Raw genomic sequence first — 21,301 nt, 5'->3', positions numbered from 1 at the left:
CTCGCGTCCCCCGGACTGTGAAGCAGGAGATAAGACAGACAGACACCCTTACTGGCAGCAGAACCAGCAGAACCTGCATCTTCATCAGCAGATAACTCAGTCCAATGGAGAGCAGGACTGTACTCTGAACTGTTCTGGCTGCTACCGGTGACTGCTATGTTCAGGGTAACATGTCACTGATTGCTATGCACAACTCGCTTTACATATGCCCAGTACTGTGTACTGTACTAAATTGCACTGTCTACTCATTTTGTATTTTGTATTTGTCCTGTCCTGTATTTATTATTTATTTAATGTTTATTTAATGACATTTTGCACTATATTGGACTGTTTGCACTTGTGTAGCATGTTGTCTGTTGCACTGTTGTTTTTATGTTGCACCATATTCCTGGAGGAACATTGTCTCGTTTTTGTTGTGTACTTGTATATAGCTGAAATGACCATAAAACCTCTTGAACTTGAACTTGACTACCAAGAGAATGTCCAGCATCTGCATGAGACAGGAATTCAGCCGGTCATAGACTATTTTAACCAAGCATGGCACCTGGTCAAAGTGCATTGGATAATGTGCCCTGACAAAGCATCTCTACAGCCAGAACACCACCAGGCTATTGGTCCAGTTTCAGTGCCAGTTGAACCAGTGTATCCTTGCACTGGGGGACCTCAGGGGCTTTTGTCGGCATGTGAAGCCACTAGTTGGCAGCCTGCGGTGGGGCTGAGGGCGGCAGTGGTAGCACAACGGGTGCTGTCGAGCTCAGCCTGGCACCAGTATCTGGACCCGTTGACACCATATGCCAGCCAGCTTGTGGCCAGGCAGCCGGGACTCTCTGAGCAGGTGAATTTTGCACAGGTGCTCACAGCAGGAGACACGGCTGTGCTGGACTCTCAGGCATCGTAAACGTCACTGCCATGTCCTGTACCTGTCCGTTGGCCACACTCAACAGGTTGCCATGCCAACATATGTTTGTATTCAGGGAGAAGTGTGGCCTGAATCATTTCTCAGAGGAGGGGGTGGCACCAAGGTGGACTTGGGTGGAGGAGAAGATAGGGACATGGGATGTGGAGAGGAGCAGGACAGCTCCGTGCACACTGGCCAGATGTCACTTCTTACTCTGCTCTGAATGAAGAGCACACCGCCCTGCTGCAGCAGGTGCACCACCTGTTGGAGGAGGACAAACATGCCACTCTGATGAAGCTCATATAGGTCATAGTCTGAGGATCGCCCAGAGCAGGAAATGTAGCCTGGATATGGTGGGCCATTTGAGGGATTAGGGATTAGGGTTTAGCTTCAAATATTTTCTTTTTTTTTTTAGTGTTCTTACAAATCTCCGTCTAAATATAGATATTCCAACACTAGCCAGTTCACTGCCTCTGACTGATTACAAATATTAATTTGAAATGCCATTTTAATGTCTACTATTATTTCATATAAAATTAATTAATGGATGATTTTTGGTGGATTTTCTCTTAGTTCATTTCCTTCATTTTTGTTGTACAGACAAAACTCTTTATATTTCTAAAACACACACAAGGTTATTTAAGGTTATTATTCTGTGTTATTCAGGAACCATGCTCAGCCCTGAACTGCCATGCCCACCTTTTCTCGCACACGCCTCTGATCTGGTTTGTCAGAATACTAGTACACACCTGATAACCATTCTTTTCATTACTGGCTCCAAACCCTCACATTCACTTCATGAAGTATTGCCAACCCTATGTTGCATAACAAGCATTCCAGATATGTGTTTGTCTTCCTGGTTTTCAACTCCTTATATTAACAATTGTCAGCATATACTACCTGTGGTTCTTTCTGCCAATAGCAACCATGTTTCTCTCTCTGCCTTGGTTGGAGTCTAGAGCAGCAAGGAATTTTTTGGATGTTGGGTTAGCTACACAACTAGGAATCACTAAACTTAACTTAGATACTCCTTTACGTGTTCATTCCCTTAATGGCCAACCCATTGGTAAGGGTGTTGTCACACACCAAACTGCCCCAGTCACACTTAAGTTCGTCTTATTTCATTGTGAGTTAATTCACCTGTGACTCCATTATACTAGGCTTTCCTTGGTTATCTACCCATGACCCTAGCATCTCTTGGTCTACTGCTGAACTGCTGTCATGGAGTAAGCACTGTTTCTAAAACTGTATGTCTTTGCCAGTCTTCTCCAGTACTGTTGAAAGCCCCAATTCCCCATCTCCCCAGTCTATACTGCCACCCTATAGGCCCTCCTCAGATGTGTTCAGTAAGGTTAAGGCAACTGAACGTCCGCCCCATTGACCTTGGGATTATACATTGGAACTTATTCCTGGGGCTCCCCTCTCCCAGTCAGAGGAGGTGGCTATGGAGGCTTATGTTGCCGAGGCACTACAACACGGCTTTATTTGATCCTCCATCTCTCCAGTAGTTGCTGGATTCTTCTTGCTAAAGACAAAAAGAGGGGGATTAAGGCCCTGCATCAATTACTGGGCCCTCAACGCAGTGACTGTGAAGTATTCCTACCCACTTCCCCTCATTTCTTTGACCCCTAAATGTCTGCTAGGAGCTACAATCTTCACAAAATTGGACTTGTGTGGCTCTTACATCCACATATGCTAACATGAGGGTGATGAGTGGACTTCATAACATCACGTGGTCACTATGAGTACCTAGTTATGCCTTATGGTTTGTTCAATATTCACCCTGTTTTTCAGGCATTTATGAACGAGATATTTTGGGACATGATAGGTAAGTTGATGATTGTGTATATTGACAATGTCCTCATATTTTCCCGATCTGAAGCTGAGCAGTTCTAACGGCCATCCTGACGCATCTTAGAAGACATCACGTGTATGCCGAGGCCGAGAAGTGTGAGTTCCACAATGACTTGGTTGTACCATCAAACCAGGAGACCTCTCCATGGAACTGGATAAAGTGACTGCCATCCGGAATCAGCCAAAACCCTCCTCCATTAAAGAGTGGTTCTTTCCAGACTTTAGGCTTTCCGGACTTTAAAGGGAGCCTTTACTATGGTACCTATTCTCAACCAGCCAACCCTTCACTTCCCTTCATAGTAGAGGTTGACACATCAGATGTGGGAGTGGGAGCTGTCTTGTCACAAAGACAAGGCACTCCACCACAGCTGCACCCTTGTGCATTCTATTCTAGGAAACCTCAACCCGCCAAGAAGAATTATGACGTAGGGAACTGGGCACTTCTATCAGTCAAACTCTCACTGGAGCAATGGAGACACTGGTTGGAAGGAGCTGAGCATCCCTTCTTGGTATACACGGACCACAGAAACCTAGAGTACCTCAAGTCAGCTCGGTGACTTAACATAAGGCAAACCAGGTGGTCATTGTTCTTCTCACATACAACATCAACACTTAATATGAATACAAATAACATGAGCATGGATACGAACATGGTTTAAATACAGACAGACATAATGAGACCAAACCAGGTGCAGGTGTGTGCTAAAAAACATAGGTGTGGTTACAAACGAGACAAACTATGAATTCCCACTGCACATGGCAGGCCGTACCACATGACCACTGGGGATGGGAGCGTTCAGTGACAGTAACTTGGTGGTGGTGGGGCTTGAACTGATAACCTTCTGCTTACAAGTCAAGTACCTTAACCATTGAACTACCACTGTGCAAAAAAATGATGTTGTCACTCTCAATGTAATCATGACTTTTCTTTTCCGCTGATATCAAATCAGTTTCTATGATGTTCCTCCATACCACAGTAAGACTAGGACCACATCTCTTGGGATCACTGAACTTTACAGTGCCGCTTTTGAAGAATAAACTGGTATGGTATTCTCTCCTGTCTGCTAAGTCCAAGTTTATTAGGGGATTGTTAATGAGGTTCTGTATGGCTGTGGCGTGTGGCATCACACAAACAGGATGCTGTTAGAGGTGGATTCAGTGTCATGGGCTCTGGGGGACATCCTCTGGCAGGTCCCGTGGGGCGGCGTACTGCAACACGTTGGGCAGTGCAGGCACCGAGCAGCAGCTCAGCGCACTCCGGAAGATGCTCATGTCATGGGCCTCGTACCTGTGGCAGGGAGACAACAGCACATGAATTCATAACACAGCTTGCTCCACATTCAGATATGCGGGGAACACAAACGCACCAGTGTTCTGTTTTCCTGTCGTAGTACTCCACGTTACAGGTAGTGGTAAAGCCCCTGAATCCACCAACCACAAAGAGGAGGTTGTCAACCACCTGCACAGGGTGGGGCAGAGAGAACACAGCCTAAACACCTGTAGCCTAGAAAACTGTATCTTAAATACCTTTAGCTTAAATAACTCAAATACTTGTAACTTAAATACTTTAGTATAATGCCAGTATCTTACATGCCTAGAGATCAAGGGGACACCTTTTATGTGACAAAATACTGCCCCAATCATCAACTCTTCTATGTGTGTGTGTGTGTGTGTGTGTGTGTGTGTGTGTGTGTGTGGGTGGGTGGGTGGGTGGGTGGGTGTGTGTGTGTGTGTGAGACAGAGAGTGTATGTTGCCACCTCAATGCCAAAGTTGCTGCGTGGGTTTAACATTCTGGGGATGACTCTCCAGGTGTTGGTCTGGGGGTTATAAGCCTCTACACTTCCCAAGCGATAGAAACCATTAAACCCACCAACCTACAACAGCAGAAAAGAGAGGACAGAGATTCATCTGGATGAATCGTGTTTGTGTTACTGTGCGTTATACACACACACACTAGGTGTGAGTGTGTGTATGTGTGTATGATTAAGGTCTGTGTTACTGTGTGTTATATACACATACACTTGGCATGAGTGTGTGAGTGTGTGTGTGTGTGTGTGTGTGTGTGTGAGTGTGTGTGAGTGTGTGTGTGTGAGTGTGAGTGTGTGTGAGTGTGTGTGTGTGTGTGTGTGTGAGTGTGTGTATGTGTGTGTGTGTGTGTGTGTGAGTGTGTGTGTGTGAGTGTGTGTGAGTGTGTGTGTGAGTGTGTGTGAGTGTGTGTGTGTGAGTGTGTGTGAGTGTGTGAGTGTGTGTGTGTGTGTGTGTGTGTGTGTGAGTGTGTGTGAGTGTGTGTGTGTGAGTGTGTGTGTGTGTGTGTGTGTGTGTGAGTGTGTGTGTGAGTGTGTGTGTGTGAGTGTGTGTGTGTGTGTGTGTGTGTGTGAGTGTGTGTGTGTGTGTGTGTGAGTGTGTGTGAGTGTGTGTGAGTGTGTGTGTGTGTGTGTGTGTGTGTGTGTGTGTGTGTGAGTGTGTGTGTGAGTGTGTGTGTGAGTGTGTGTGTGTGAGTGTGTGTGTGTGTGTGTGTGAGTGTGTGTGTGTGTGTGTGTGTGTGTGAGTGTGTGTGTGTGTGTGTGTGTGTGTGTGTGTGTGTGAGTGTGTGTGTGAGTGTGTGTGTGTGTGTGTGTGTGTGTGTGTGTGTGTGTGTGTGTGTGTGTGTGTGTGTTGTAATGCTTGGAGTTAGTGCTATTTAAGTTTTACTCCAACCCGGATAAGCAGAGACCTTTAGGGCTGGTAGAGGGAAGCATGTGAAAGAGACGTGAGTCAGACTCACTCAGTTTTGTGATACAGGCTTGCTCTTGGAGTATTGTGGACAGTTCATACATGAACTGTAGAAACATCCAAAGCTCATAACACGTTACTAAAGAAGTAAATAATGATAAAAGAAGAGCTGGGTCCAGTAAGGTCCATCATGTACAGTACAAACCAAAACCTCCTCTGCGTGGCCTACATGTCTTTTACGTAAACGTAACTTAAGGGTACAGTACACAAATTACTGACCGTTACAGTGTGTGTGTGTATTTGTGTATGTGTGTGTGTGTTCTGTACAGCATAGATCTCCTCTCCATATGCGATAACTCCCACTCCACTGCGTCTCCTCGTCATGGGAGCGATGAGACTCCATTGGTTTGTCTCAGGGTTGTAGGCCTCCGCCGTGAACAAACAGTCATTTCCATTAAACCCTCCACAGATATACACCTGCCAGTCACACACAAAGAGGGTATGCACACCCAATACACACGTACAATGCCGACTAATATAACAGACTCCATCAACTGTCAACATAATATAGTATGGACTTTAAAGGAATATTTCAGTGAAAAATCTGATTTACACAAGTTTCCACTTACCAATCCATACATATGTGGTGTCCACCATTTCCAATTTGCACTGAAGTCATGAGGCTTATCTGTCTAGCAAGTATACATTTCACCCTAAATCTTCTCATTAAAACACATGCCCAAATCTTCACTGACATTTTTAAACAACGTTGTTAATAAAACATTTAGTTAAAAACCTAAAATAATCCATAGGGTCGAATTTAGGTTTAGAGTAGAACTATATTATTATCTGCCTTCCAGCTTTCTGGTACAATTCTGCCTTCAAAGGGAAAAAAAGTGATAATGATTGTTTATGATGGCTGGCCCATAACTGCACTATTGAACTATACAATGGAGTATTTATATATTACAGTCAGGCCATAGTATGAGACCTGACCTGAGAACACATTGTGATTTGAGGCATGAATTTATATAGAAGCTTTGGGGTGAATTTACCAGTACTTGCTAACTAGTTTAGCCTGTTACCCCAGTACAAAATAAATAAAGCCAACACTGAGCACTGAGTTGACTGACTACATTTGGGGTAAGTTGATACTTCTGTGAATTATGTTTATTTGTCAAGCTATAGCTTTAATGCTATGTGTTGTTTAAATAGTTCTTCCAGACTTAATGTGTGTCAGAAATAGACAGAGTGAATGAGCACTCCCGCTGTATGTAACACAGGATCCCTCCACTTCTCAGGTGTCCATGCACATACAGGTGGGACATGGGGCTTTATATTCAAGTGTCAACACAACCATTTGTGTACACTGACATACGGGCATTTCTCAGCTCTGTGTATGTGGGCACCTGGGTTGGTAGCACTGAAATTGGTCCTGTATGAGTGTGTGTGTGTGTGTGCGCACCTAACCATGTAGTGTGGTTGCACCAGCATTTCTCCACATTGTATGTATATATGTGGGGGGGTGTATGCTTGTACACACCTTGCCGTGCAGTGTGGTTGCACTAGCATCGCTACGCCGCTCGTGCATGGGTGCGATCCTCGTCCACTGGTTGGTCACCGGGTCATAGCGTTCTGCTGTGTTGAGGCGGACATGGCCGTCAAAGCCGCCCATAGCATAGATACAGCCATTTAGCACAGCTACGCTAACGTAGCATCGCTGAGAGTGCATGGGTGCAACCTAGAACACAAACCACCATCAACCACATATACCTGAAACACACCCACCACCAACAATGCATACACAACAACCTCAAACACGCACAGTATCAACAATGCATACACAACAGCCTGAAACACACACACCATCAACAACACATACCTAGCAACCTGAAACACACACTATCAACAACACATACACAACAACCTGAAACCACACATAAACACTATAAAGAACGCATACACAACGACCTGAAACACACACACCATCAACAATGCATACACAATAACCTGAAATAGCTAATAATCAGTTAGTTACACAGCAAACTGAAACACCATAAACAATGCGTTTACAGGAATTCTGAAACACACAGAGTTTTCTATGTTACTGACCTCATGCCAGGTCCTGGTCTCAGGGTTAAATTTTCTTACGCTACTGAAGTAGTCAATGCTGTCAAATCCTCCCATACAGTACACAAATCCATTCAGATATGCTGCACCATGATAGGCTCGTGGACTCTCTTCCTCCTGTGTCACGTTCACCCAGAGATCTGCCCTTGCATCATATGCCTCAATGTCATTGGTAGGACTATCACCGCTCCAGCCACCTATGGCCAATAGGATGGTGTAGGGCAGACGTGGGCGGGCGAGAGGGTTTCTGAAGTCATAGTTAGATGGTCCATTGATGTTCAGGCTGAACATGGTCTTCAGTGCACTGATGATGATGGGCTTACAGTCCTCACTGTCTTTCACTACAGCATTGTCCTTTACACTGTTCATGATGTAGTCAGGCGTTATCAATGCCATCCTTACCTAGGCAAAAATAAAACTTGCCTAGAATACAGTTTTTCAAATAAAACAATTTTTATTTGAATTACAAGACAACAAAACCATTAAAGGCTGGAAACTAAAGTGCATTAAAATGTTGTTAAAGTTTTTATTTTCTCATCCTACTTTTTTTCTTTTTAGACAAAGTTCAGCTGATCTGGGCTGCCAACATTACATTGGAGCACAACAGATCTAAGTGTTTGGGATTTGCCAGTTTATATCACTCAGAGAAACTCTGAGATAGGCAGGTTTTGCTGGCACCAGCCACTCTGTGAGAATGGTGAGGCCCCATATAACTGCCCATGGAGAACCAGACCACAGCTATATAGGGGAGGCTTCAGTGGAACTATTATGCTGGAACTACTAACCATTTGTTCATTCATCCCACAACACAGAGGGTTTGGAAAACTGATAAGGCACTTTAAGCTCCTTGAATGTGCTTACTGGACATTACAGGGTAGAGATGTTAGGTGATCTCAGGTAAATATTATATGATGTTGAATGTCAGGTGTTATTGAGTATTATATAGTGTAAAGTGATTAATGTTAGGTGATGTTAGGTGATGACTGGTAAATGTTTAGTGAGTACTGAGTGATAGGTGGTGTTAGGTGAACACTGACTGATAGGTGGTGTTAGGTAAATACTGAGTGATAGGTGGGGTTATGTGAACACTGAGTGATAGGTGATGTTAAGTGAATACTGACTGATAGATGGTGTTAGGTGAACACTGACTGATAGGTGGTGTTAGGTAAATACTGAGTGATAGGTGGGGTTATGTGAATACTGAGTGATAGGTGGTGTTAGGTGAACACTGAGTGATAGGTGGGGTTATGTGAACACTGAGTGATAGGTGATGTTAAGTGAATACTGACTGATAGATGGTGTTAGGTGAACACTGACTGATAGGTGGTGTTATGTGAATACTGAGTGATAGGTGGTGTTAGGTGAACACTGAGTGATAGGTGGTGTTAGGTGAATACTGAGTGATAGGTGGGGTTATGTGAACACTGAGTGATAGGTGGTGTTAGGTGAATACTGAGTGATAGGTGGGGTTATGTGAATACTGAGTGATAGGTGGTGTTAGGTGAACACTGAGTGATAGGTGATGTTAAGTGAATACTGACTGATAGATGGTGTTAGGTGAACACTGACTGATAGGTGGTGTTAGGTAAATACTGAGTGATAGGTGGGGTTATGTGAACACTGAGTGATAGGTGATGTTAAGTGAATACTGACTGATAGATGGTGTTAGGTGAACACTGACTGATAGGTGGTGTTAGGTAAATACTGAGTGATAGGTGGGGTTATGTGAATACTGAGTGATAGGTGGTGTTAGGTGAACACTGAGTGATAGGTGGTGTTAGGTGAATACTGAGTGATAGGTGGGGTTATGTGAACACTGAGTGATAGGTGGTGTTAGGTGAATACTGAGTGATAGGTGGGGTTATGTGAATACTGAGTGATAGGTGGTGTTAGGTGAACACTGAGTGATAGGTGATGTTAAGTGAATACTGACTGATAGATGGTGTTAGGTGAACACTGACTGATAGGTGGTGTTAGGTAAATACTGAGTGATAGGTGGGGTTATGTGAATACGGAGTGATAGGTGGTGTTAGGTGAACACTGAGTGATAGGTGGTGTTAGGTGAACACTGAGTGATAGGTGGTGTTAGGTGAATACTGAGTGTTAGGAGCTGCTATGTTACATTTCTGACTTATTGTCAAGCTTTTGGTATTGTTGTGTATGAACTAGAATTTTGTAACTGTATCACTGAGCTTCATCAAAGTAAGACTATGACAAGGAGGTCTCTTTCTGACCTTTGGCAGCAAGATAGCGATGTGTTCTGTCCTTTCCTGAGGTGCATGCGTGATCCAGCGTAGGATGGCCTCAAATACTACACCCTCCTGTCTGATGTTGAGGTCGTCCTTCTCAATGATCTCAACCAGCCGGGTCAGCGACAGCTCCAGGAACTCCTCTGACACACGCGCTATCTCTTCAAAATGGTGGAGGATGTACAGGTAGGCTTTCTGTCGCAGGTCCAAACACGAGTAGAAGTTGGCCAACTTCCAGATGCCTACGCAGTTCTCTGGATTCAGCTGAGATTCCAGGAACTGGCAGCAGGCATGCACCACACCCAGGAAGAAGAACTGGTCTGCAGCTGCTAGCAGCTCCTGCACGTTGTCTTTGTTTACAGGCACTGACTGCATGTAGGCGTAATCAACAAGCAGCCACATCATGTCTGGGGAAATGCCAGAGATGTTGTAGATGCACTTCTCTGGAAGGTTCCAGCCACTGGTGAACAGAGTCCTGTGGAGGAAGGATACTGGAGTGTTCAAGTTTGTAATGTGATGCCTTTGAGATTTTTGAAAATAATTTGAATCTCAGTATTTGTGTTTCTTATGTTCTGGATCATGAAGTGAGCACCAGAGGAAATGTAAATTCACTTGGGCTCATTGTGTTCACAAAGAAAATGTCACAATGAAAAATAAGATGAAAATAAAATAAACATCAAAAGCTTAAAAAGTGAATCAATTCATCACAAAGACCACTCTGTTTGGGGATGAGTACTGTACTATTCTATATACTTTAGACATCCACACTGTTTGGAGATGAGTACTGAACTATTCTATATATTTTAGACATCCACACTGTTTGGGGATGAGTACTGTACTATTCTATATACTTTAGACATCCACACTGTTTGGAGATGAGTACTGAACTATTCTATATATTTTAGACATCCACACTGTTTGGGGATGAGTACTGAACTATTCTATATACTTTAGACATCCACACCATTTAGGGACTGTTATATTTTATATACTTTACTCAGAAGGAACCTACTCACCAATACCAAGTAGGTTTTGTAATAGTGTGTACCTTTTACTGTGTTCTCAAGAATTGCTGACAACCTACATAACTCAAAATATTCAAATTCAAAATATGAGATAAGCATTTACAAATCATGTCTCAATTATTGGCACTTCTAGAAATTCTTATATATATTTCTTATTATATTAACAAATTTTAATAGAGTGTCCACTGTATATTTTTTCCACTTTAGTTTTTATGAATACTTAAGTGGTGATCCATGCTTCTATGTTTCACTGGGGAATGAATATGAGGTGACACACCAAGTATACTCTCAACATGGGGAAAATCAGAGAAAAATTAAATGAGGCAAATGTGCTGATTTTTTTAAAATAAAGCAATTAGAAAATCCCTGGTTACACAGTTAGTTTACTACTGGAGTTTGGTGATAAATTAGGCAAAATGGATTTTTTGCTACCAAACACACACACACACACACACACACACACACACACACACACACACACATACACATACACACACACACACACACACACACACACACACACACACACACACACACACACACACACACACAAATAAACAAACAAACAAAAATCCCAACTGTGAAGTTTGGTGGTGGAGTTTTCCTGTGTCTCCCAGGAAGCTAAACTTGGGTTGAGGTTGAGTCTTCCAGCAGGTCAATGTCCTAAGTTTATCTCAATATCCACAAGTGGGTCCATAATCAAGAAATCAATTTTTGATCATGCCCATGTCAGTGTCCTGATCTAAACCATACTGAAAATGTGAGGGGTGAACTAAAGCAGGACTTGTATGATCTGGAGAGATTCTGTACAGAGGAATGGGCTCAGCCCCCTGTCCTGTTCTCTCCCATCTCATCCAGTATTACTGGAGAATCTTTGCTAAGATCATTTTGATGATTCAGTTCTTGAACCAGTTTAAATACTAATCACGAAATCAAGCTTTAAACTGCCAATGTATCCAGTGAATTTCACTGATATAACATAATTATTAATGAAGGTAATACACCTTCTTGCTCATTTAAGTGAAGATTTATTATGATAAAGTATATTATCATATCCAGTACATTTGGGGTTAATAAACTAATAACAATACCTATCCTTTTTCACCAGGAATTAACCACTTTATGTCCACCTCTGCCACAGGCCTGAACTCTCTCACCTGAAATAGTCACTACTGCCACACAGGATGATCTTGTGAGCATTGATCTCAACATCATTGATCTTGAGGACAACATCACAGAGCTTTCCCTCCATACAAAGTTCATTGTAGACTGTGCAGGCCATAGCACTCATTTTGTGTCCCTGAGACGACTCTACCTGGTCATTAATTCTCTTCAGTTTGGGACACCGTATATGAGTGTGAGGTGTGTAGTTCAGTTAGGAGCTCCTTTAACACTGCTGGATTTTGAAATAGAATCCTAATATATTAGTGGACTCACAAAGCCCCCCAGAACTCAGAATGTTTATCATGAGAATTCCAGAAGGAACCATTATTACATCATAGGAACAATGTGTTGATGAGATGAGCTTTATAAATGATGTGTTGATCAGATGTCTAAGGTGATAAGCAGACTTATGACCATGTGTTGCCAAACTCATATAGTTCAAACTGTTACATTTTAGGAACTAGATCTGCTGTTTGCTAGGGTAAAATCTGTTCCGGTGATCCAGTTTAGTGCAGAATAAATAAGCATTTGTTTACTATCTCATGCTGTGAAACAAATGCACAAAAACTGCATCAAAACTGTGAATAGGCATAAAAGATGATGAAAGAGAGGCAGGATACTATTAAACACAGTGATGTGCATTTAAATGTACTAAAATATATAAAAGTGTGCAAAATAAATAAATGATAAATAGAACTATTTACATTTTTTCTGTAGCATCTAGGAACTGTGAACAAAAATGTTAACAAAAATATTCTACATTAAAACATATTGGATAACCTCTGCCATTTGATTACAACCAAGACACTCATAAAGGTTATAAAATAAAGTCAGGTATAAGACAGGACAGTCACACTTCTGAATAGGCTACCATAGTAGGTCCACTGGATTACAATTTAGAAGTGATGGCAAGTGAGTGTCAATAACACAAGACTACAGTCCTACAGTTAATGCAGATTTTGTATTAGGTTCAAGACAAATTTGTCTTTTTACAGCACACGGTGTCAAAATGCATCTTTAGAAAAGTTTGGGTCCAGAGCCCTACTGAGAAAGCCAGAGGGGACAGTGACAAGGAAAAACTCCCTGAATGGAATTGAGGAAGAAATCTTAGGAAGACCAAGACTCAAGCACAGCTAGTATCCAGTCCATGTTTTATTATGTTATGTTAGTCCAAGTAGCCACTTCAGTGTAGATGTGGGAGACTGTCAGTCCAGTGGGACCAGGATAGGTGAGCAGGTTCTGAGATGGCAGCATAGAATAATCTACTGTCAGATTCCATTCTGTTCTACTGGTGGTACGTGACATTTTCTTAGATGCTTTGTCACTGATGAGCGAGTCTAGTGAAGTTTTGGAATCAATTCTGAGGTAGTATGAAAGATATAGGTTAGATCTGTAAAGACGAACACCACATAATCATATGTTCATATACAGTAGATGTGTGATTAGTAGTCAATTTATCATTAAGTAGTCGTACTTTCTCATCTCCATACTAAGAGTACTCAGAAACATCGGAGAATCCAGCTAAACCCGCTGTTTTATTTATTAGACTAACACGTATTAAATAAAGAAATGCGCAGCTTTTGTAAGACCTGCTCTCATGAACGCTCCCCTTCTCGTGGGCTGATTCACTAACCTACTTGTAGCAACCAGGGACGTTCACGCCAAAACCAAACGAATTACACTTTGAAAAGGCGTCCAGCGCCAGCTCTATGAGCTATAGAACTTGTTAACGATTTAGTTTGCTGTTGCTACGGGGAAACAACGATGCGTCCCTTAAAAATGGTAAGAAGTCTTCAGAAATCTACCGGCTAACCTAACCTAGCTAACTAACTAGCCTGCTAATCTCTTCCCAGTTTATAGCCTTTTAGCTAACTAGGTTAGCTAGGTTGTTTTACTCCAGTAATGTCATTAGATATTAGACACAATAAACGGATACCACTTCAAATTCATTTGAGCACTTGATTGAGGATCAGCTCCCCGACCCGTGTGCCCGGTGTGTAAAGAGGAAGGATATTGTGAGGAGCTAAATTATACCGGCACTTATGGACCTGGATGTAGACGTACAAGGCGTTGGGCGCTTGTTTTTTTACATTTAGGATTATTGATTTCAAACCTTATTTTGTATGTATGTAAAACATCACACCTCAGATAACAAAGTAAGATTAAGACAGCTGACCATTGTAGCAGGTCATTGTAGCAGACTAGCCAAACTATCAAACTAAATGTAGCCTATGATGTGGATTATAATCTAGCTAATTATGTATTAAAATAAAATCAGTCTTGTGAAATGGGAATTTGATCGGTGTTCTTTAAGGCTGCATTATATACAACCTAGAAACAGTAAATATGCGAGAATGTGGAGCATGAGTAGATCATTATGTATTAGCCTAACCAATATAATGATATAACAGTGGGAATTGCAAATATAATTATTTTTTATCAGCTGCCCAGTTATTGCTGGTCTCATAGGAGTTCATCCCATCTGTGTGTCCTTTGGAAACACTTCACTGTGTTATAGCTGGATTTTTGCAGCATTTCTGAAGTTGCATGTATTTTGTTGAATTTGCTCCGCATTTCTGATTTGATTTCCGTTGCGTTTGCCTCTCAAATGTCTCTGCTGTCAATGTGAAAATAGTGAAACTAAACTTAAAAAATATGGTACCACGCACAGCTTCTTCCCTGATAACCCTCATTTCACCATAGCATTTGTATGCCTGACAGTTGATGGGATTGGTTCCTTAAGTGTGTAACATGAATCCCTGCTTGTCCGAATCTGTGTTTTTAAGACTGTCACTGGTACGGTACAGTTCCAAAACCAGAATGCTCTTTCATGGTGTTGACTGTTTATTCTCATGATTTGTCTTCTAGCATATAAAAAAAACACCACATGATATGTTAACAATTCATTTTGAAGAGGTCTTTAAGTTAGGTTTAGTTATGTTTAGGTCACTTAGTAAATAGCAGCAGTTAATAACAGATCTATCAAAAATTATTGTGCAGTAGACAGCAAAATGGTCTCATGTTGTGAACCAATTTCAGTTGGCATCAGTTATGTTTTGAAATCTCACTGGTCTTGGAATAAACTAAAATGTTCTGCTGCTTGATGTCACTCCTGCCTCCAACAGATAGCAGAAATGTCAAAGGCTACAGTACATATGAAGGACCCTGAACATCTAGAGCAGATTCTGGAGTCCATTAAGGACTCTGGACCCAATACTTTACAGGTAAAGTACACAGCAAATATGGCATCAATAGCCATGCAGACCCCTCCAGGAGCAGGTGTGAACCCTGATATATTAACACTGGTAACATACTGTATGTAACAACAGCATTCTATGAAGGAGTGTGTCTGTTTAACAAGATGTAAATGCCCATTTTATGATGCAGAGTCATTTATAAAGATGTTTATTAAGAAAGACAATAAAGTAGTATGTATATTGAAGCCGCAAGAAGAACAGTTTAAAATTGGAGGTCAGTAATGTAGGTTGTTTTTGCATGTTTCAGGTGATCTCAGATTTTGATATGACACTCACAAGATTTGCCTACAATGGGAAGCGATGTCCCACCTCCCACAGTAAGTGTGAGAGTCTGTTCACTGTCCTGAGGTGCTACTACAGGTTCATCACACCCAGAGCATGGACGCCACAGCACTGCAGGGTGTAGTGTTTCCCTGCTCTAACACACTCTGTTCAGCTCATGGGTGCATTGGTAATTAACTGATTGCCCCATTCATTTGTATTACAGGCATGGCCTCTCTAGAGAGTCTGTCACTCTACACTTGGTTATTGGGACTTCATGCACTTCTGTTTTAGATTAGTGCTCATTGCGTTTCAGCTTTCACTTTGGCCTTTGATATGTACTTGGACATTATCTGAATTTAGTCTTGGGATCTGATACAGAGGCTAAAGACCACAGTGGAATATTTTTCAACTGCGTCTTGTGGGGGGGTAAATATAAAATAACAGGGTGTTAACAGATCCTTTGATATCCGTTAACTGTTGACATAATTTGATGGTGATGTTAACATACAGTAGTTTGATGTCGATGATCAATTAAAAAAAATCATAATTATAAAAATATCATATTCTTAAATATCAAAAGTTGCAATTATATTTATTCTAGATGTTCTGGATAACAGCAAGCTTATCAGCAAAACTTGTCAAGCTGAGGTGAGCTACAACAGTTTGGGTGCAGAAAGAAATCTATTGGTACATTTTAAAGTGCAAGTCCCACTTACATTATGTGTGTTGTGTAGATGAAGAACTTGCTGAACACATATTATCCGATTGAGATCGACTCCACTCGCTCGATAGAGGAGAAACTACCACTCATGGTTGAATGGTGAGTTTAGTTAATTGCACATAACTCCCTGCTTCACTGGAAGAGAACTCTGATGCGTTGGCTTGTATAGCCAAGGTAGAAGAGATGAAGTTTTCAAAAGACACTCTGTTCATGTCGTCATATAACTGCAACCTGTTTATAGTGAAGTTTGATTTCTGTTCTTTCATGTCAAAAGGATTTAGAGGTATCACTGGTACATAGTACCGCACATACATCCAGGGTCACACCCATGCTCCTCACCAGGGGTTTACTCTGGCGCTTTATCCCACTTTCCCCCACCCCTTCACAGCATGGGGGGGTTCCCTTAACCATGGGCACACTTCCAATGGCCTCACACCATCCTACTTCTGATACCATTTGTGATGAAGGCTGAGAGTATCAGTCACAAACCTTTCAGGTGACAAACATGTGGTCTGACCACATCGGCCAGCACACACAGTTTGCCTTCCTGAGTGATGGACTGGAGAATATAGGACTGCATCAAAAGAACCAAACTGGTTGAACAGGGTCGAACAGTTCATACAGCACTATTTTCATATAAATAAGCTAGTTCGGATAGTCCATTATTGCAGAAATACCAAAATAATCAGTTTTGCAAAGAACATGTACATAAACCTCTAGTTGTCCTGCAGTAATGATCTTGATATCCTGAATGTTGTCCCTTTGTGCCTGGTCACTGTAATTACTATACAGCACAGACAAGCAGCCATTACAGGGTTGCTGTAGGCTGTATACATGTGACAAGTGAGCTCAACATATTTAGATTTTTAAAGAAATCTGACTTCAGTGAGCAGAGGAAATCTAATTCATTCAGTAATTAAATATTTCAATTTGCTCTCAAGGTTGAATTTTACCAACATTCCACATGAAAAAAATCTGTCTTGTAGTATTGCCTTGTTTTGTGTGTTTGCAGTGCAGGTGGACTAAATCCCAAACCCTGTTGTGTGTTTGTGGTGCAGGTGTACTAAATCCCACACCCTGCTATGTGTTTGTGGTGCATGTGTACTAAATCCCACACCCTGCTGTGTGTTTTTGGTACAGGTGGACTAAAGTCCACAATCTGCTGATTGAGCAAAAGATCAGGAAGGATCAGTTGACTGCAGTGGTGAAGGAATCAAATGTAATACTCAGGTAAGACCAGAACACTCACACTGTCACGCTCCTGTCCCTGAGCATTCCCCATTTCCCTGGTTATCTACCTCACTTCTGTGTTCTCGTTCAGTTTCCATGGTTCACAGTTTTTGTTTCCTTCATAGTTCCCTGCTGTTCCTAGTTTGTCCCATTAGTCTCCTTATTAAAGCTCTGTGTTCATGTGTCCCATTCACTCGTCATTCTCCATGTCTTCCTGTCTCACGGTCTTCAGATCTTCTGAGCTTATTGTCTTATTGAATTGTCTTATTGATTGTTTAGTTGTAGTTTTTATATCTAGAAATTCCAGGGTAAATCATGGAGAGGTTGGGATGGGATGAATTCTTACCAAGAGCTATTGAAAGTACTGGAATCAAAATGTTTATAGCAGGTGGGTATATTGTCAGGATTAGACAAATGAATGTCTGTGAAGGTGAAAGCCTGTAGAGATGCCAAGAAGGTGGAGTCAAAAGTTTTAATGTTACAGAAAGCTAATAAGACTTATAATGCAAAGGAGTGTGAAAGCTAAGATTAAACTCAATTTGGAGGTGATCAGAAATAACAACATGATATGTGCATATAAGGACATTTTGTTAATGTTTACCTGTTAAATTCCAAGTAAACTTAGAGTAGAATAACCAGAGTGGGCTGGTGTAAAGGACACCACAGTAAGAAACTGTTTCCTCTAGCCAAACCCATTTTGAGCTGATACTGTAACTGGATACTATAGTGGGCCTTATCTCACATGTACAATTGCTACTTTCCAGGATTTTAAAAAGAGACGCTTTTGTTTACTTATTCGTGGATATTAAAATATGAAAGTCCTTGACATATTGCTAATTGTCTGGTCCCCCACCCCCACATTTCAAGTGGCCATCGTTATCGCTGCAACATCAGAGGACTGTACAACCACGCACCCCATTGTACTATCCACCCCCCTCTAATGCATGAGCTCCCAGATGCCCATGATTAGCCAGTCATTGGTCATGTGACTTTGCAAATGACAGTGTTCAAATAGTGGAGATTATAAATATTCACCATTGTGTGGCTACAGTTGAGGTTTGGAAAACCACAGTCAAAAAAACATGACAAGTAAGCATGTCTATAAACACTTGGTCCCTACACGTTCCTTTACTGGCCAATTGTTTGACATGGTGCAAAGCACAGGGAGATGGGTGGCATGTGTGTACATACATGGATGTAAACACATGGCTGTACAGATGTAGGTATAAACACATCTGTGTAATGATATGGGTTTAAAGATAAAGGTGTAAACACAGTATAAAGATTCGGGTGTAAACACATGGGTGTAAAGATATGGGTATAAAACACGGGTGTAAATATACAGGTGTAAACATATGGGTGTAAACATGGGTGTAAACACATGGGTGTAATGATAAGTGTGTAAACACATCGGTTTAAAGATATGGCTGTAAACACATTTGTGTAAAGATATGGGCATAATCACATGGGTGTAAGGATACGGGTGTAAGTACATGGGCGTAAACATATGGTAGTAAACACACAGGTGTAACTATACAGGTGTAAACACATGAGTGTACATGCATGAATGTAAACACATGGGTGTAATGACATGGGTATAAAACACATGGGTGTAAACACATGGGTGTAAAGATATGGGCATAATCCCATGGGTGTAAAGATATGGGTGTAAATGCATCTTGTAAAGATACGGGTGTAAACACATGGGTGTAAACACATGGGTGTAAATACACAGGTGTAAGCACATGGGTGTAAGCACATGGGTGTAAGCACATGGGTGTAAGCACATGGGTGTAAACACATGGGTGTGAAGATAGTGTACAAACACGTGGGTCTCAGGGAGAAGAGGCATCCTGGCTCAGGTTTATTTCAGGGTGAGCAGCATTGGTAATAATGGTGCACTGGTGCTATATTAATGATGTGAAAGTATGGGCACGATGATGATATTGATGATGATGATGGTTTGATTTTGGCAGAGAGGGCTATCAGCTGTTCTTTCACCACCTGCATGAGCTTGATATTCCGCTCCTAATCTTTTCTGCTGGCGTCGGGGATGTTCTAGAGGAGGTGATCAGGCAAGCAGGAGTCCTCCATCCTAATGTTAAGGTTTTCTCCAACTACATGGACTTTGATGAGTCTGTAAGTATGTTTTCCTCAATGGAAACTCATACGCTTATGTAATTCATGTGTGACTTTAAAGATGAAAGTCTCTGCCTGTTTTAAACATATTAAGTAGATTATGGATTAAACTATCATAAAACTTTATTTCCAATTTATGGCTCTGTTTGAGGAGGTCCATGTTTTTCAGATCATTTGAAATGTATTATGTTTTAATCAGAGCCTGTTTTAATCACCTACCTGTAATATGTGTGCAGGGACCTAAAATAGTTGTTTATGTGTATTGAACATGTTAAGTGGCTGTTTTCATTGTGTGTAGGGAGTGTTTTTGTAAAATGTAATAATGTATGTCTCATAGGGCGTGTTGCAGGATTTTAAGGGAGAGCTGATTCATGTCTATAATAAGCGAGAGGGAGCACTCTTGAACACGCAACACTTCCAGGAGATCCAGAGCCGTCACAACGTGATGCTGCTAGGTGATTCATTAGGAGACCTCACAATGGCCGATGGGGTTCAGGACCTGCAGAACATCTTGAAGATAGGATACCTCAATGACAAGGCAAATACACACGAACACCTACACAAAGGCATGCACACATATAAGTGCAGATATCCATTCAGTCACTATTTCAGTCACCCTGCAGTCTGCAGTGCGTTTCTAAATTATTTGTGGGTTATTGTACCCTGGGCTTAGAACCTTTTATTTTTTTAGGTGGAGGAAAGGAAGCAGTCATATCTGGACTCCTATGACATCGTTCTGGAGAGAGACGAGAGCATGGATGTGCCTAATGCCATCCTGCAGTACATCACACGCACACAGTAAAGATCCACGACCATGGGGTCATGGAGCTCCCACAAGCCACCTCCTGATCCTGTCTGCGTGGATAAATGGAAATGGTCCTACATGAACTTCAGCCCCACAACCCTACAGCCCTGTAACCCCACAGCCCTGCAACCCCACATGCCTATTCTTGCTGGGACTATAACTGTCCCCCTTTCTTCATATTGGGACCTTACCTGTCTCACTGTCCTCGTGCTGGGACCTTACCTGTCTCACTGTCCTCATGCTGGGACCTTACCTGTCTCACTGTCCTCTTGCTGGGACTTTGCCTGTATCACTGTCCTGTGAGGAGATCAAAAGCGATGCAACATTAAGAACAAGACATTTTATGAGCACTCCCTTTTGCGTCAATTTTTAACTGTTTAAAATTGCCACTTTTGAAAAGAATGTATCGTGAAAATAGCTAGCTTTCAGATAGTGTGTGAACATGGACTTGGTGAAATACAATAAATATATCGTACTTGAAATTAAAACACGCTTTAAAACATGTCTGCATTGGACCAAGCTGTTTCTTTCACTGATTATTCTCCTGCTAAGTGGAGAGGTTATGGAATATGGACTATAGAGCGAAGACTTCCTATTAATCCTATATTTATAATGCATTATAAATGCATTTAAAGGGGGTATTAACTTTTTAGAATATTGATTATAAAAATATCTAATATTTATTTAAGTAGGTAGTTACTACTTGTGCTACCATTATTTCTCATTAAACATAATGTGTATTTATTCTTTATATGAGTCCTAACCTTTTGAGAAACAAAAAGTTCAGTTTTATACACTGTTATATGCTATGATCCGGTTATAGCAGTTCACAGGTCTTGATACCCCAAAGCA

General features: G+C 41.6%; 2 protein-coding genes across 2 annotated transcripts; one reads left to right on the top strand and one right to left on the bottom strand.

Moving 5' to 3' along the window:
* Nucleotides 1-3,913: 3,913 nt before the first annotated feature.
* LOC113582895 (kelch-like protein 10) lies at nucleotides 3,914-12,157 on the bottom strand. The gene is made up of 8 exons (XM_027018932.2): nucleotides 12,027-12,157; nucleotides 9,830-10,319; nucleotides 7,578-7,997; nucleotides 7,009-7,206; nucleotides 5,793-5,942; nucleotides 4,511-4,627; nucleotides 4,120-4,211; nucleotides 3,914-4,040 (listed from the first exon to the last, which is right to left on the bottom strand). The coding sequence occupies exons 1-8, from the start codon at nucleotides 12,149-12,151 to the stop codon at nucleotides 3,914-3,916; spliced, it is 1,719 nt and encodes a 572-aa protein (XP_026874733.2). The 5' UTR covers nucleotides 12,152-12,157.
* A 1,478-nt stretch (nucleotides 12,158-13,635) lies between these two features.
* Nucleotides 13,636-20,951, top strand: LOC113582909 (cytosolic 5'-nucleotidase 3-like). Its single transcript, XM_027018955.2, has 9 exons — nucleotides 13,636-13,815; nucleotides 15,159-15,257; nucleotides 15,538-15,607; nucleotides 16,156-16,202; nucleotides 16,289-16,374; nucleotides 17,416-17,505; nucleotides 19,482-19,644; nucleotides 19,982-20,182; nucleotides 20,336-20,951. Exons 1-9 carry the CDS (start codon nucleotides 13,798-13,800, stop codon nucleotides 20,444-20,446), a joined length of 885 nt encoding a protein of 294 aa, XP_026874756.2. The 5' UTR covers nucleotides 13,636-13,797; the 3' UTR covers nucleotides 20,447-20,951.
* Nucleotides 20,952-21,301: the final 350 nt, after the last annotated feature.

This window comes from Electrophorus electricus, chromosome 8, assembly GCF_013358815.1.
Source record: "Electrophorus electricus isolate fEleEle1 chromosome 8, fEleEle1.pri, whole genome shotgun sequence".
NCBI classification, from domain to species: Eukaryota; Metazoa; Chordata; class Actinopteri; order Gymnotiformes; family Gymnotidae; genus Electrophorus; species Electrophorus electricus.
The sequence above is the reverse complement of the archived record's forward strand: the minus strand, read 5'-3'. Positions and strand labels throughout refer to the sequence as shown.

Excerpts from the sequence above, each read along its gene's own strand:
- LOC113582909 (XM_027018955.2), top strand. Across the intron at positions 15,258-15,537 it reads CTGGACCCAATACTTTACAG|GTGATCTCAGATTTTGATAT; the intron begins GTAAAGTACACA and ends TGCATGTTTCAG. Across the intron at positions 16,375-17,415 it reads CTACCACTCATGGTTGAATG|GTGGACTAAAGTCCACAATC; the intron begins GTGAGTTTAGTT and ends TTTTTGGTACAG.
- LOC113582895 (XM_027018932.2), bottom strand. The coding sequence starts at position 12,151 with ATGGCCTGCACAGTCTACAATGAACTTTGTATGGAGGGAAAGCTCTGT. Across the intron at positions 7,998-9,829 it reads TCGCTATCTTGCTGCCAAAG|GTAAGGATGGCATTGATAAC; the intron begins GTCAGAAAGAGA and ends ATTTTTGCCTAG. Across the intron at positions 5,943-7,008 it reads CAACCACACTGCACGGCAAG|GTGTATATCTGTGGAGGGTT; the intron begins GTGTGTACAAGC and ends TGTGACTGGCAG.